The 15,601-nt window shown below is 35.1% G+C and overlaps 1 protein-coding gene across 9 annotated transcripts in view; it reads left to right on the plus strand.

Annotated features, from left to right (window-relative positions):
• CDH8 (cadherin 8) overlaps positions 1-15,343 on the plus strand; it is a 360,695-nt gene extending 345,352 nt beyond the window's left edge. For 6 of the 9 annotated variants that reach the window (XM_083794664.1, XM_083794666.1, XM_083794667.1 and 3 more), the window contains 2 exons: positions 9,397-9,648; positions 10,696-15,074. In XM_083794664.1, coding sequence (XP_083650790.1) covers positions 9,397-9,648; positions 10,696-11,189 — 746 coding nt within the window. In that variant the 3' untranslated portion in view covers positions 11,190-15,074. Of the gene's footprint in view, positions 1-9,396; positions 9,649-10,695 lie in introns of those variants that run through there. The other 3 variants (XM_083794669.1, XM_083794670.1, XM_083794671.1) reach the window with 2 other exon arrangements.
• Positions 15,344-15,601: the final 258 nt, after the last annotated feature.

Genomic DNA, 15,601 nt, shown 5'->3' on the forward strand with positions numbered 1-15,601 from the left:
TGAATATGCTTGAGATTTAGCTTTACACACAATAGATTTCTGAATCAATGTAATGTGTAAAACTGTAAATCTCTGTGACCGAAGGGGCTTACATACCTGTCTTTACTTAGTTTCACCTCCTTGACTGCACTTGTAAGTATGCAGTCATGGAAAAAATAAGAATTAATTATCCATCCCTAAAGAGAAATACAGATGGCAAATCCTAGGTATACTTTGGCTTTCTTATTTGTCTTCAAAGTATCTTGCTGGAATCTGGTAAAAAAATAATGGACAGTTCTTGGTTTAAATGCAAAATATTGCCTTTATTCTATCAAAGCATTACAATACACAGTATTACATTCTGAAACTTTTTGGTTAAAATAACAAGATAATAGAATTAACTAGAATATGTAGATTTCAAAAATGATCCATCAGTCTATGCAAATTTCTGTGTTAATAATGAATTTTTAATGCTAAGCACATTTGACAGACATTTCATCTCTCTTTCTAAACTAGAGCTTGGCAACCTGCATTAATTCTTATACTTTACAGATGTAACATTCAATGCACATGCCATGTAGTGATGTGATCCGAATAAAGTAAAGCATGTCAAAGCAATGTGATTATTAGTAAACAAGTTTGTGGCTGGCTTGTTGAATACAGACGAGAAAAATGAGAGGCAAAAGCCAGTGCTGTTTTAGCATCTCTTGCATCTTCAGCGGTCTGAATTTGCTTCAGATTATGGAAGTGTCAATCACAACTGGCATCAGGGAACTTGGAGGAGATAAATGGGCAAAAAATCAGAGTAGGTGAGATTAAAATCATGGAAGTAGGGTGCCATTCAGTGAGAACAGTGGTGATTGTATAGCTTAAACAGACCCAGAGCCCAAGGTTTCCTTTTTTGACTTGCCGTTAGTAAATTGCCTTGTATATTAACAAGAGAGAGAGGTATTATGTCCTGATTATTTTTCTGCCCTGTTAATAGTAAAATTAGTATTATTTCAGACAACACATGCTTCAACATCATTATTTCATTAGCAGGGATTTCCTATCCTTCCTTCAGTGGGTTAAAAAAAAACAAAGTACAAAATGCAATAGTTGCTGCTAGACGGCAAGTGACCATATAGCTAGGTATGATTATAGCTCTGCTGGACTAAAGGTCAAAGGAAAGTTTTAGAATACTTAAGAGACAATTATCTAAAGTTCAGACTTTTCCAAAGGAATAGAACTAAAAATTATGCAGACTATTATCTAAAGTTCACATTTTTCAAAGGAAAAAGGTAGGAGGAAATGCCGATTCCATCACTTTGCTTCTATTTGCCTGGGTTTTGGTGGTTTGTTTTATTGTTATTATTAATTATATCAAGAATTTATTTACTGCAAGTTCTGCATCAAAGTAATGTGATTATTCCCCCTTCAAGTAATTTCAACATGAGTGAGGTATTCTACATGATGAAATATTTTGTTCATAATTCAAAATTCTCAGCAGCACTTTTTATATCAGCAGAGGAATACATGCCCTGGAAATGTGCTTAGTTACTTTATTCACTGGTAGATTCAGCAGTTCCATTCTGGATGAATAAGCTGTTATTATTTAGGCCAATTGGTAAAGTAAAAAAAAAAAAAAAAGATACTATATAATATAGTATATACTACATTTTCCAATTCTTCACCTCGTCAATATATTTTCTCTCATGAAATAGTTTTTTCCTGTGTTCTTATTGGTGTTTTAAATGATTCCAGAAACTCTAGATTTCTAGAAACACAAAAATTCATTAAGATGTTTGATAGTGTGTCATAGGCATGTTTTGTAAATTGCCATTATATCTCAGTATGGTGCAGCAGAGACACTTTGATCAGTCAGCTGAAATTTTATAGCACAAAAACTTTTTTCTTTTGAACCTGATGTCTGCTATCAAACATGATAGCAGTCATCAATCTACTTTTTTTAAGACATCACAGATTTTTGACATTCATGAAAAGCAAGTCAGTTTGAAATGCCTGTGAATGTTTCAGTGTCCGTATGATTTGGTTAATATAAGTCAGAATATACTTTAAAAACAGCATCTTTTTATTTTCAGCTTATTTTATAAGCCTTCTACTTGAACAAAACACTTACGCATTCACTATAAAAATTAGGCAAAGGACCATCTTCTTTGTACACTGCTGTTCAATGGGATTTTTTTTTTTTTTAATTTTGAGATACTCTCTTCTCAAGGAAGATACTCATGTACATGTGTAAAATGACACATGAAATGTATATACATATGTATGTATGTTAATATGTATCCATAAGTTTTCATAAAAAATGTATTTGGTGTATATGTACATCAATGTTGAAAATGCTGAGTTTAATCATGAAACAAAATCATTATGCTAATGAACAAATAGTTTTTTCTTCACCTGCTAAAGACTGGCAAACTTTTAACAAGCAAACTTAGAATCATAGAACCTGTAGCCATAGAAGTGGTTTGGGTTCGAAGGATCCTTGAAGATCACATAGTTCCAACTCCCTGCCAAGGGCAGGGACACCTCCCACCAGACCAGGTTGTCCAGGGCCCCATCCAGCCTGGCCTTGAACACCTCCAGGGATGGGGCATCCACAGCTTCTTTGGGTAACCTCTTCTAGGGCCTTTTTAAAATTAGCAGGAAGTATCGCAGTAAGGATGTTCTTGCTGCTCTTTTACTTGTGCAAAAGGACTGTCTATATTACAGAAAATCTGGTTTTAAACTAAAAAATGCACACGAACTCCCCTTAAGCTAATTATTTCAGAAAATAATTTCAAAGATAACTCTAATAAACATAAAGAAACATACTTCTCTGTGGTTCTAGAATTTCCAGCTGTAAAGTTTCCAATTAAAACTTTCCTTCTTCATGTAACGTATCCAGCACAGATTTCTACCACAACGTCCTTAATACCGTTAATGATTTGATTTTTCTGAGAAAATTATAAAAGAGAGAGGAAAAAAAAAAAGAAAGAAAAATAGCTATGTAGGTGAAGGTTGCACCGCAGGTTACTCCACTGATCTCAGAATATTAAAGAGCTCATCAGGGAATTAAAGAATTGCAATAGTGTGTGCAAAGAAAATGACACTTGTATATAAACTGACTGCTTCTATTTTTTTTTACTTTTGTTCTATCATTTTATTGTCTGACTTAAAATTGCAACATGCATGTCTTGTACAAAAGTGGAAGATGAAGTCAACTCGTGCTTGTTGATTTCACATCTGTCTTGATGTCAATGACATTAAAGCATTGATATCACTCATTCCCAACAAATAGAAAAGTTGCTTTGGATTAAAATCATTACATTTACATTCTCTCAAAATCTTTCATCCAAGAACCTCAAAAGAGTTCAGGGGTTTTGAGAACAGTGGAGAATCTGCAAGAAGCACTTGGCACAGTTTTAAGCATGTCCTCAGTTATGCTTATTCAAACTACTTCTGCCTAGAAATCACACTGGGTATCTCAGGAAGACCTACCACACTCATTCTTTGTTTCAGCTGTGAGGGAGATATTCCCACAACAGTCTATGTCATGGTTGTTATACAAATCTGCTTGTAGACAGAACTAGTAGAAATGGACTCACAAGAAAAATAAAATGCGTTCATTGAACTAGCTTTAAATCAAGATTTGGCGAAAGCTGTAAGTTGCTGTTAGTTACTTTGCTACAGTACTGCCAGTAAGAACTCGGTTAAATAACAGTGTCTGACAGTTTTGTTCTCTAGTTACTCATTAGTTTTTAACTTCCTTCTTTTTGGAAAAAATATTCCCTGATAAGGATCAACTCTGAATGTTTCTAAATGTTTCTTTGTTAAATATGATGGAAAATGATTTAGCCATTCAGAAAACAACAAAAAACTTCAAAATACAAAATACAAAAAAAAAGAAAAATCAGACGTTGTTTCCTTTATTTTGTGGGGACCAATGTGAATTAGTTGAATGAATTATTATTATACCAGAATGATGCTTTAACATAGATATCTTACAGTGTGATCCACTTATATTGTGGTGTCCTGATCATCTCTTTTGTATCAATTGTAAATTTATGAAACTGAGAGTTAGCTACAGATGTACATAATTGATTTGGATTTATGTTTAAAAAATGGTAAAAATGAGCTGTGGGTCCAAAATGTAGTTATGTATTCCTGGAGCTGTGTATTCTGACTTCACACTGATGAAAAAAATTGTGAGGAGTTAAGGCAATTATTAAGATCACTTAACTTGCACTATTCCTTAAGCTTGCACAACAGAATATAGCTCCTGTGGAATTTAATAGGACTCTGGCATTTTGATGAAGTTCTTCAATCCTTTTCCTCGTAAAAGGGTACAGAATTAAGGAAGCTCATGTTGATACTGAGAATGTCAAAGGACCTTCTGAATATACCTCACTGAGTGGAGGTAAAGACTTAGTGTCTCTCTGCCTGTAGCAGGTTACCTCAGAGTTCTATTAACAGAGAGGGTTGGGTTTTTTTGCCCATGTGTAATTTTCCTTGTTTTGCTAAAAGTAACATGAATAAATAAGTAACCTGAACAGCGCTGTAATGAAGGATCAGCAGGTTAATTGGAAAGATGAGTGGAAAGTGATTGTCCCCTCTCCTGCTGAGCACCTGCTGCCAAGTTAATTCATGCAGCAGTGCTGGAGGTTATTCCTGGAGGAGATTCCTGCTGTTTTGTCAGCTATGGGTAAGGAGAATGTCCTCAGAGAGGAGAAAGCAAATCAGATAAATTGAGTTTATTGCTAATCAGCTGCTAGGATTTATTTGCAAGCTCTAGGAATCGACTAAAAAGCCAATTGGAGAGTCATTGTTCTCCATTCAAGGGTCACATCTCCGGTGACACCAAGGGATATCTTTATTTATTTATTTTACATTTCCTATTGGCTATATCTTATTGCCAGTTTCCTGCCTGGGCACAACAAATGCAACTTTTGTCTAGCACAGCAGTTGTTAACAAAACAAATCTCTGTTTAAAAAAAGGAAAAGTTTATTCTCTCTCTTCTTGTCTTGCACCTCTTCTTACGTGATACTAACTGTTCAGCCATTATAACTTCTTTTACAATTAAATAATTCAGATAAATGTCCCAAATATCTTGATCATCTTTTGCTTATTTTTATCTTATTTCTTCTGAACTGGAATTGATAACCACTACGGGTACTGGATAGTTTCTTACACACGTGATAGCCTCACTCACTGGCAGAAATAGGCACCTTATTTTCTCCATCCCACTTCCTTCCTCTTGTTTTTGTCTGCCTTCTTCTCTGTGTCTGTTATACTACTCTTCATTTTTTGCTTTCTTTTACTCTCTGATTCGGGCTTATTAGAGTTTTCTGAACCAGGCAGAATAGCAGTGAGTGGGTCAGAAAGTGAAGCCGACACCAACAAGAGCAGATTCTGGTTTTCATTTCTCCCTAATCCAGGTGCCATACATCTTCTGTGTATCTGTAAAGGGCAGAGATGCTGGAGCTCTGCATATCAATCCTGTCCTCCAGCTGGGACAGATAAGGGCTGTACCAGGCTAAATGGAACAGGCTGTATTAGTATGGATTTCTAGAATATGAGAAGTCACTGTGTAAAATAACTGTAAAAGTCTCTGGAGTCCTGAATAAATGACTACAGATGTAGCAATATTCTAAGTGGGACTTCTTGCACAGAGAGAGATGGAAATTGAACCTCACCCATTTTTTTCTTTTTCATCTTTTCAAAGGTTAAAGTAAAAGAATTAAGGATGCTGAGATATTTTTAATTTTGCAGGAGAAAGTCAAATGGGCAGATAAATTTATTTTTTTCAGTATTTGAAAAAGGGGGTGTTGAGCAGGAAAAGAATGCTACTACTTTAAAAAAAATGCACCTTTTACAATAGGTTTGATAATCACTTATTTTGGTAAAAGCTATCCACACCAGTATTCAGCAAAACCTAGCAACAAAATTATTTTTCTAATGTAATATAATGTAACGTTCCTTGCATGACAGCTAGAAAGCAATTATGACACTGGGAGTGGGGAGTGGTTTAATTTGCATATGTATGTGTTTAAATCTCTGATACATTCTACCAGCAGGAAGGAGTGTAGTTTTTGCTTAATTCTAAAGGTGTGCTAATTGTTGGCTTGAAATATACTTGCCTTTTCCACTGCATTATAGTGGCAGATATAATTGGTTATCATCGAGGAGGTTGGTTCTATCTGAGTTGTCAGAATTCTTAAGAGCCTCGTACCTGAAATTTATCTTTAGTAAACACATACATTTCCTTTAATTCTAAAAAGGGCACAAGGAAGGACTGGACTTATCGATTTAGCTCCAAGGTGCTATCAGTTTTGATGTGACTGTTTCTAGCTTGAATAGATAGAAACTGTGGATTCCTGAAGAATAAATAAATAAATAAATAAATAAACAAACCTTTTTGTTCGGCAAGGGAATTCTGAAATTCTCATATGCATACTGCTTTACAAAGTAGTTGATTTACACGTAGATCTTTATTATGTATTCTAGGTGCTATGAAAAACTCTCAAACCATTGCATAACCTGCAATATAAGTTTTAGTAAGAACGTCTCTAGGCTGCATAAGTGTTATTGGTTGTTGATTCCACCATGGAAGGGATACAGGAAGACTGCAGAATCAAAGACCCTGAACTCCAAAAGAGGCCTATTTGAAGTTAAATTCAGTAGTCACTGAATGAGAAAACAAGCCTTCTGTTTTATTTTGTACGAGACAATTCTCCCATGTTCTTACATAACTGTCCTAGTTTCAGTTAGGACAGAGTTAATTTTCCTCCTAGTAGCTGGTAGGGTGCTATGTTTTGGATTAGGATGAGAAGAGCGCTGATAACATGCTGCTGTTTTAATTGTTGCAGAGCAGTGCTTACACCAGGCCAAGGACTTTTCAGCTTCTTGCTCTGTCCTGCCAGCGAGCAGGCTGGGGGTGCAGCAGGAGCTGGGAGGGGACAGACCCAGGACAGCTGACCCAAACTGGCCAAAGGGGTATTCCATACCATCTGACGTCATGCTAAACAATATATAGGGGTGGCTGGCCGGGGTGGGGGGCCGGCTGCTCGGGGATAGGCTGGGCATCGGTCAGCGGGTGGTGAGCAATTGCATTGTGCATCACTTGTTTCGCACACATTATTAGTAGTAGTACTATTATTATTACTATTGTTATTGTTTTGTTATTATTATTATTTTCCTGTCTTAATAAACTGTCTTTGTCTCAACTCACAGGCTTCACTTTCCCGTTTCTCTCCCCCATCCCAGAGAGGGAGGGAGGAGGTTGAGCGAATGGCTGTGTGGTGTTTAGCTGCTGGCTGGGTTAAACCACAACAAAAACAAATGATCTTTCTTTATCTTTTGTTCTATGGCAGTAATAAATTAGCTATAGGAGTTACTCACTGATTGATAACTTGATATAAATTCACACCATGATAATGTTTAGAATTTTTTCATTACATTCTGCAATCGTTGTGTTCTGTAAAAACCTTTATTCCTTACTAATATGCATCCTAAAGAGAACATCAAGAATAAAATATTGCATCTAAAATTTATTTTTGGATGTGAAAAATGTCTTTACAGTATTAGCTTCATCAATGTTTTCCCCTTCTCCCTTCTCTGCATCTTTCTCTGTTTTTCGTAGTCCATTGCCAGCTCTTCAGAGCATACATGTGTCTTTTATGTTGGGGTAGTAATACATGCTGCACAAATACCATGGACTGTCAGAAATGTTACTGATGATCCCAGTCAGTACAAATCAAACATCTATAAACTATTTTGTGTTTCCAGGGGAGTACCTGACCAGTACAAAGGTCAAAGTAGACACAAAGCTTTCTTACAGTCTCTGTATGTATATGCACACACATGTTGCACTTCAGCTACCTTATTTTTTTAAGCTCAATAAATGTAAACAAATCAGTGTCTTGCATATTTGATACTCTTACTAAACGTGGTTTATACCTAAGAATGTTGGCACATACAAGATCATTGATGTTTGAAAGGAATATGTTGTTAAATGGCTAGAATCTATAAATACCTAAAGGCACTAGAAAATCTCAAGTATTGACCCGTGAATTTGATTCAGAAACTACCCATAAATTAAAAGACTGATTTAGATTCTTACAACTAAACACAATAGAATTCACATGGTTGCTCTACAACTCTATTCTTAATTCATTAAAGTGAACAATTAGAATTAATAGTATTTAAAATAGTATTTAAAGTATAGATGCCACATTGTATGGAATTATTCAAGGAGTTATATTTTAATAATTCTGATGGTCAAACAGAACTGAGTGATTCTGAGAAGTTTAGCTGTGTATGAGAAAAAGAAAGAGGACAAAAAACACATGTATAATTAATGAGTCAAATGTTCAGTTTGATACACATAGAAAAGGCAAATGTCTGTATTTGCCAGTAAATGGACTGAGTCTTAATACTGGCACAGCCACAGCCATTGCTGTATTTAACTCTAAGGCTAAGCTTAAGTAGCTAAATGGGCCTCTGTTGGCAGCCTGTAAGTTCAACTTAATACATTACTGAAGTGGTGTAAGACCATTCTGAAGAAAGAAGACAAACACATCTAAGTAAAAACAAGTATACATACATATACATTGTGCAAATCCCTCATCTTCTCACCTTTTTTTTTCTCTGTACTAATTGTATACTTCTGACCACTGTTACCAGTCAAGTGGGTAGTAGTATATATGTTGTAAGTGCTGATAGAGAGTAACTTTACGTCTAGGTAAGATACCACATAGTCAGGACACCTGTATAAGTTTTTAAAATTAAGTATCTGCATGTGTCCAGAGGTAAAAATGTCCTGGATTCATTTCCTCTGGCTGTCTTCATAGAAATACATTCTGTTTTGTTTTGATTTGATTTGTTTTCATCAAGTTATGGAGACCTAAAAAATGTTTAGGTCACTGAAAATTAGGCCTACAACTTTTAATACATTCAGTTTTCCTTTGTCTTTATATTGCTTATTAATAAAAATGAAGAATATTTTGTTGCAGAATGAAATGTGCAATTTCTGATTATAATGCATGGGACGTTTGCTTTAATTGATGAATGTGCTTTGTTTGGATTACTTTAACATATCATTTCTCTTTTGTTTTCCTGGTTGAATTTTTATGACTGTGTGACTTGAAAAATACTGATGAATCCTGATGGGAAGACATCTGTAGGGATGTATGCAGAGAAGAAAGTGAGGAGTTGTCATTATGATCATTCCACTTGACACAAGACAATGCCTATGTTGCAGTCATTCATTTTTGGGCATGGGAAGCCAGACAGGAAAGGGAAGGATTTCTCTATCAAACACTGACAGTATGATGGGTATAATAAAGCATATACGTGTTTGTGTAGAGGTTTTTCTGAATGTATCAAGAAAAAGCAGTTACGTGGTAAAATAATGCAAATTTTCCCTCTTACAGATAATACTCTCAGCATTTTGGCAAAGCACAGTGGATTCAGCAGGCAGAAGCAAGAAGTATACCTACTGCCAATCATAATAAGTGATAGTGGAAATCCTCCCATGAGCAGCACTAGCACTCTTACTATTCGAGTCTGTGGTTGCAGCAGTGATGGAATTGTCCAGTCCTGTAATGTTGAAGCATACGTACTTCCCATTGGACTCAGCATGGGAGCCCTAATTGCAATATTAGCATGCATCATTTTGCTGCTAGGTATGTATTCATTTCACAGCCTGGTGTTCAAAATTTTTCTGATTCATAGGTGGCTGTAAATAAGCAAAGAAGTCACATACAAGGATGTATTATCTAACACAATGTGATGCACAGCAGTACTGAAAAGCTTGTCGTACAAAGCAAAGTATCAGTCTGAAGGAGTTTTATATATGTTACATAATAAATAGGTATCAATTATGAAACCAAAAAACAAATCATGTATGTTAAGTAGAAACATGAACAGAGTGTATACTACACAAGTTGGAAAATATGTTTGTTGTATCTTCAAGGCTTGTATGAGTTTATTCTGGATTGTAATGGCATAAGAGGTATTACAGTTTTACAAGGTAAGAAACTGTATATTTTAATTAAATATACAACATCTGTATATGACGTCAAGTCAGGGATAGAACAGTGAAGGTCTGTTTCTGTACTTTGTGTCTTTGCTTTTAGCATTCGGGATTTCAGCATTAAATTGCAAAAACAACGAAGTATAACCTACTTAGAGCTTTTTATGCATCTGTCCATGATTGTGAAACTGATGTATCTAAGATCTTTTTTCTTCCTTACTGTCTTATTCTCTCTTCAATTCTATAAGAAGGACCGATTTCCATACATCATTAGAGCTCTGTTTTCAGAAAAAAAACCTCTAATTTTTGAAAAGTCCATCCTTAGTGTAGATCATTATGAACTAATGTTCGAGTGAGTGATGATAGCTTGACTTAACCTATGTCTGTAGTTTTTCCAAAGGGAAAAGTTGTCAAAATTTTAGATTCAAAGATGGAAGTACACATCTTATTGCTTGCACAAAATTGAGCTTCAAATGTAAATATGAGCTGATAATACAAAACTAGAGGACTAACCAGAGGTTCTGATCAGATTTTTATCACTTGAGTGGGGTTGAAGTTACAGACCTTTCAGCTTTTCTCTACCCCTATTACTCTTATTTTCACAAAAAGCAATTATCATCATCCCTAACTGTGCTTAACATGTATCGCTTTGATTAGAATTTTTTTACCTAATCAGCCTATGATGCTTTCTTTGCAGTCATTGTGGTGCTGTTTGTAACACTAAGAAGACATAAGAATGAGCCCCTAATCATCAAAGATGATGAAGATGTGAGGGAAAATATTATTCGCTATGATGATGAAGGAGGTGGAGAAGAAGATACAGAGGCTTTTGACATTGCAACTTTGCAAAATCCAGATGGAATTAATGGATTTTTGCCTCGTAAGGATATTAAGCCTGATCTTCAATTTATGCCCAGGCAGGGTCTTGCACCTGTTCCTAATGGTGTCGATGTTGATGAATTTATTAATGTAAGGCTTCACGAAGCTGATAACGATCCCACGGCTCCACCATATGACTCGATCCAGATTTATGGCTATGAAGGAAGAGGGTCAGCGGCTGGTTCCCTTAGCTCATTGGAGTCTTCTGCATCAGACTCAGACCAGAATTTTGACTACCTCAGTGAATGGGGTCCTCGCTTTAAAAGACTTGGAGAACTTTACTCAGTTGGAGAAAGTGACAAAGAAACTTGACAGTGGATTACAACCTTTTTCACTGTTGACTTAATGATCATGTAATATTCTAGGGCCACTACTGTTAGTTAAAACTAATGTGGCTTTTTGTTTTAGAGGCAAGTTTAGCGCCAGTCATCTATAAAATCAACTACATTGTAATGTTGAACCAAATAAAAAAAGTATATGTTAGGAGGTTAAGTCTTGTGGAGTGTGAAGTAAAGTATGTGGAGTGTCTAGAAGTCTTTGGATATTTGATATTCACTTGACCACTCTGAAGATGGAGATTTGGATCTTTGATTATCTTCAGTGAATTGAAAAGAATGAAAAGAAATTGGTGCTTTCTTAGAAAATGGACTTGCAGGGATTTTGCTGTTGAACAGTAGCTCCTGCCAGTATGTGTAAAGCTAATGGTTTGTTTCTGCATTGCCAACAAAGATCCCGCCACAGAAATGTTAAAAGCAATATTTTGGTCTTCTTAGCAATGCTGAATAGAAATAGCATGGTAAATCCTTACTGGCTTCTACTGTGCAGTGACCATACATTGTACATACAGTAATTGTTGGCCACGTAACCACAGACTGAATATCATCTTTAAATATTGTGTCAAGCCTTAAAATATTCACATGTTCTTAATCCATTCCAGTGATGGGTAATAAATACTACTAATGTGCAGAGATTCAGATGCAGGGGTACAAAACCTTGCTTTACAAAATGATCTTTTTCTAGAAGGATCGATCCTGTGCTTCGTCTTCTGAACGGAAAGAAAAAACCGTGAAAGGGGATGGACTTGCATATATGAAAGAATTGCTGATTTTATTGCTAAAGATCGAATTTATTTGTTTAATCTTTGAAATAAATATTTTATTGATGTCCATTACAGCTTTTATTTATTAAGACTGATAATCTATAGAGTAAGATTATAAAGAAAACTAAATTATATCCATTAATTTTTTTCTATATATAATGAATGTTTAATACATGTACATTTTGAAAAGAAAAAGGACAAATTGTTGCAGGTTAAAGCAGTAACCTCTCCATTTGCAGTAGCTGAATTTTAAGAGAATGCTGGCAGGAATAAAACTTTCCCAGAGAAAAACTTTTGACAGTTTTATATCTTCTTCATAAATCTAGTACCTGGTGTTTTTAATACAAGCACAAACAGCTGGAAGTAAACTGGTTCATGTGAATATTTAAACTATAGACTTTTAGAAATCCACACATAACACAGTACAGTAAAAAACATGCTTATAGTTCTCCACTGTATTAGAGCAGGAACCAGTGTGTACATAATTTTACTGCTTATGTTATTAGCATTTCTTTTCTATAATATTCATAGTGATGCACCAGGGCTCTTGCACACAGAGAAAGAACAGCACTAGAAGCTGCAAGCATACTCAATTTGTAATGCAAACTTGCCATTTAGAAGTAGCAATTGTATAATAAAACTATGTATTACATGCAAATCATTTTAATTTTCTACTTTGTTTTGATGCTATATTATTGTTTGTTTATTTACTCCATGTATTGTATTCAGAGAAACTCCTGTATTGTTTCCTACTTTGTGAAATATATTTTTATAAATACTTTTCTTGTTATTGCTTTCCTTTCAGTTTTATCTGTATACTGCAGAAAGGAATCTCCCTGAAAAACTTCATAATCTGTGGAGGAATATAGTTTCTCCAAAATCATTTATTTATTCGATGAATACAATCAAAATAAAAAGAATAACGTTTGAAGCACTTTTTGATAGTGTTTGGAGCATTAGATATGCAGCAGCCTGTGACCGCAGGAGTTATGTGTGTCTAATTCACTGCACCATGCTGAAAAATAACCTCATACTTTTTTTTTTTTCCAAGTATTACTAGTAAAAACAATACCTTATTTTTAAGTTCCTCAGTAATGTTAATTCTGCAAACAAAAACATATTAACACATTTTGCCTATAGTTCAAAATGGAAACGTTGACTTTGCTTCATCTACAGCATGACTGATTTTAATGACTGCAGTTTGTGGACAACTAATAAGCTAGCACCAGTATTTACTTCAAAGATTTTACTGAACGAGTGATCTATCCAATTCATTTAAGTTATACTGTATTCAAAAATTTTGTCTCTGAATAACTTTATCCAGCACTTTAGGTAATACTATAACCTAAACAGTGAAGTCATCTAAAGATGGAAAAGGAGCAATCATCAAGACTTGAATGAAGTCAAATATATTTATATAAGAGACTGTAACAGTAGCCGAACATGTTCTTACTAATCTTGTACCAAGTGCCAGGGTGTTCTGAATTGCCATGGTAGCGTATAGTAGCGTAAATGCAAAGTCTGATTTGAAAGTTACACTGAGGCAATTTCTAGTCCACATCACAACCCTGGGAGCAACGGAAGATGCTGTGAGATACAGATCACATTATTTTCTATAGTCACAGAAGCATTTAGGACAAGTAGCTCTGACTAGGAGTTATAGCATACACTGTAGAGTTTTGCAAAGCTCCTTTGTAGGAAAACTCACAAATGGATAACCTTCTGATTGCCTTTTGATTGAAAGTTCCATCTGAGACCACGACAGCCTATCCAGTAATAAGATTTTCAGAGAAAAAAATCCCATCACTGGCACTGTGGAAAAGGCAAAGCATGACAGAAATCTCATCATTGTCAGTCAGAGATGGTAGCTACTGCTGGTGGGCATAGCTTTAAATTGTGCATATATACAGGCTCTAAACATGAATATCTACAATGCACAAGGGATAAAAAATGTAATGAATTTATGGGATCCACCAATAGCAACATGCTATTTTTTAAAGTTGTTGCTACCCCACCAAAGGGAAATGATTCATTCTGCAAACTAATTCAGTGTAACTTGAATATAAAATTTATAGCAATACATATTAGAAGGTTAAATGTTGATCATTCATTTTTTCCAGTACTTGCTCCTTTTTTTGACAATGAAATTAATTCAGTGTAAAATTGTTTTGGATAACAACGGTATTTAGGGGGATTAGAATCATATCGTTCTGCATTTCACATCTAGATTTAGACATATTAGCGACATTCTTTTTAAGCTTGTTAAAATGGTAATTCATCTTTTTCAACAACATTTAATTAGCAATTGACTCATTGTAAGTGACAAGGAAAATGCATTAAATTAGAATTATTAGTACTGATAAATTTGAGAATTAAATTCTCAAAATCTTTTACAAGTGCCAAGCGCCTTAGTGTCCCATTGATTCTGGCTTGCCTTCACCTAGCTATGTCTCACACTCATTTGTCAGAACTGCTAAAGTCAAACATCCCACACATAAAAGCTGGAATTACACATTTTGGGCCTGGACATTGTCCAGGTCAGAAATTCAGCTCAGGAATTTCACTATGGAAGTACTGCAAAGTGAATGTGTACATTTTTACTAATTATAACTCAGGTGACTGAAGTTCTTCCATATGTCCTGTCCTATAAAGTAGCTGAAAGCAGTTGGTGTTTTTGTGCTGTGACCTTGAAACCAAATCAAGGAAAGCTCATTTAGATATAATGTATTTTTTACCTGGTATCATTTATAGCTTTTTGTCTATGATGAATTTGAAATGACTGTGAAATATGCAGCAGAGAAAATGGATGAAGATTTTCATTTAAATCAGCAGTTGCTTATCACAGAAGAAGCATTTAACACTATGGCAACTCCAAATACCATCAACTATGTCTCAGAGCAGCAGTAACGATTCTCAATCTGGAGAACAGACAGAATGTCTGCAAAATAGTATGTTCTAAGTATCTTTATTTGTACAGCTCAGCTAGAGATATGCTGATTTTAATATATAGAGAAAAATAAACCAACTATACTATATGAATGCAGTGATATGTACTTATATTTGTGTGGCAATTTTTTTTTTATTTTTTTATTTTTTTTAACAGCCTGCATTGAAACTGAATTCTAGAAATGGATAGACGGTTTCACAAAGCTTCTCCAAGATCTATCCAGCTATAGGAAACTGCCAGGTCCTCTGTTTCTGTATCTGATTTTCTTGGGTTATAGCTTCAATCTTCATTAAGCTATTTGACTGTTTCTCTCCTTTTTCCTGTGCCTCTAAGAGTTCACCTATCTTGAGCTATAATACAGTGAATGTAATGTTAGGAAGTTCATTAAGACCGCACAGCTCTTTTTTCAGCTTGTTTCAGTTGGTGTGTTCAGTAACTGGAAGTAAGCAAGCAAGCCAGGGCAGTTAAGTGCACCAAGCTGTCTTCACTCTCTCCTATTTGAGTTTCTAACAAAACACAGCTGTATGCAAGTAGCTTGCTTTTCAGAGGTAGTCACAGGATGCTATTGTTGCTTTAGGGATTTTAAGCTCTGCATTACAAAATAATAATAATAATAATAATTAAAAATAAAAAAAAGGAAGCAAACCAAAAACCTATCATATGAGGATTTACAGAGTA

The sequence above is a fragment of the Anser anser genome (genome assembly GCF_964211835.1).
Source record: "Anser anser genome assembly, chromosome: 11".
In the NCBI taxonomy this organism is placed as follows: Eukaryota; Metazoa; Chordata; class Aves; order Anseriformes; family Anatidae; genus Anser; species Anser anser.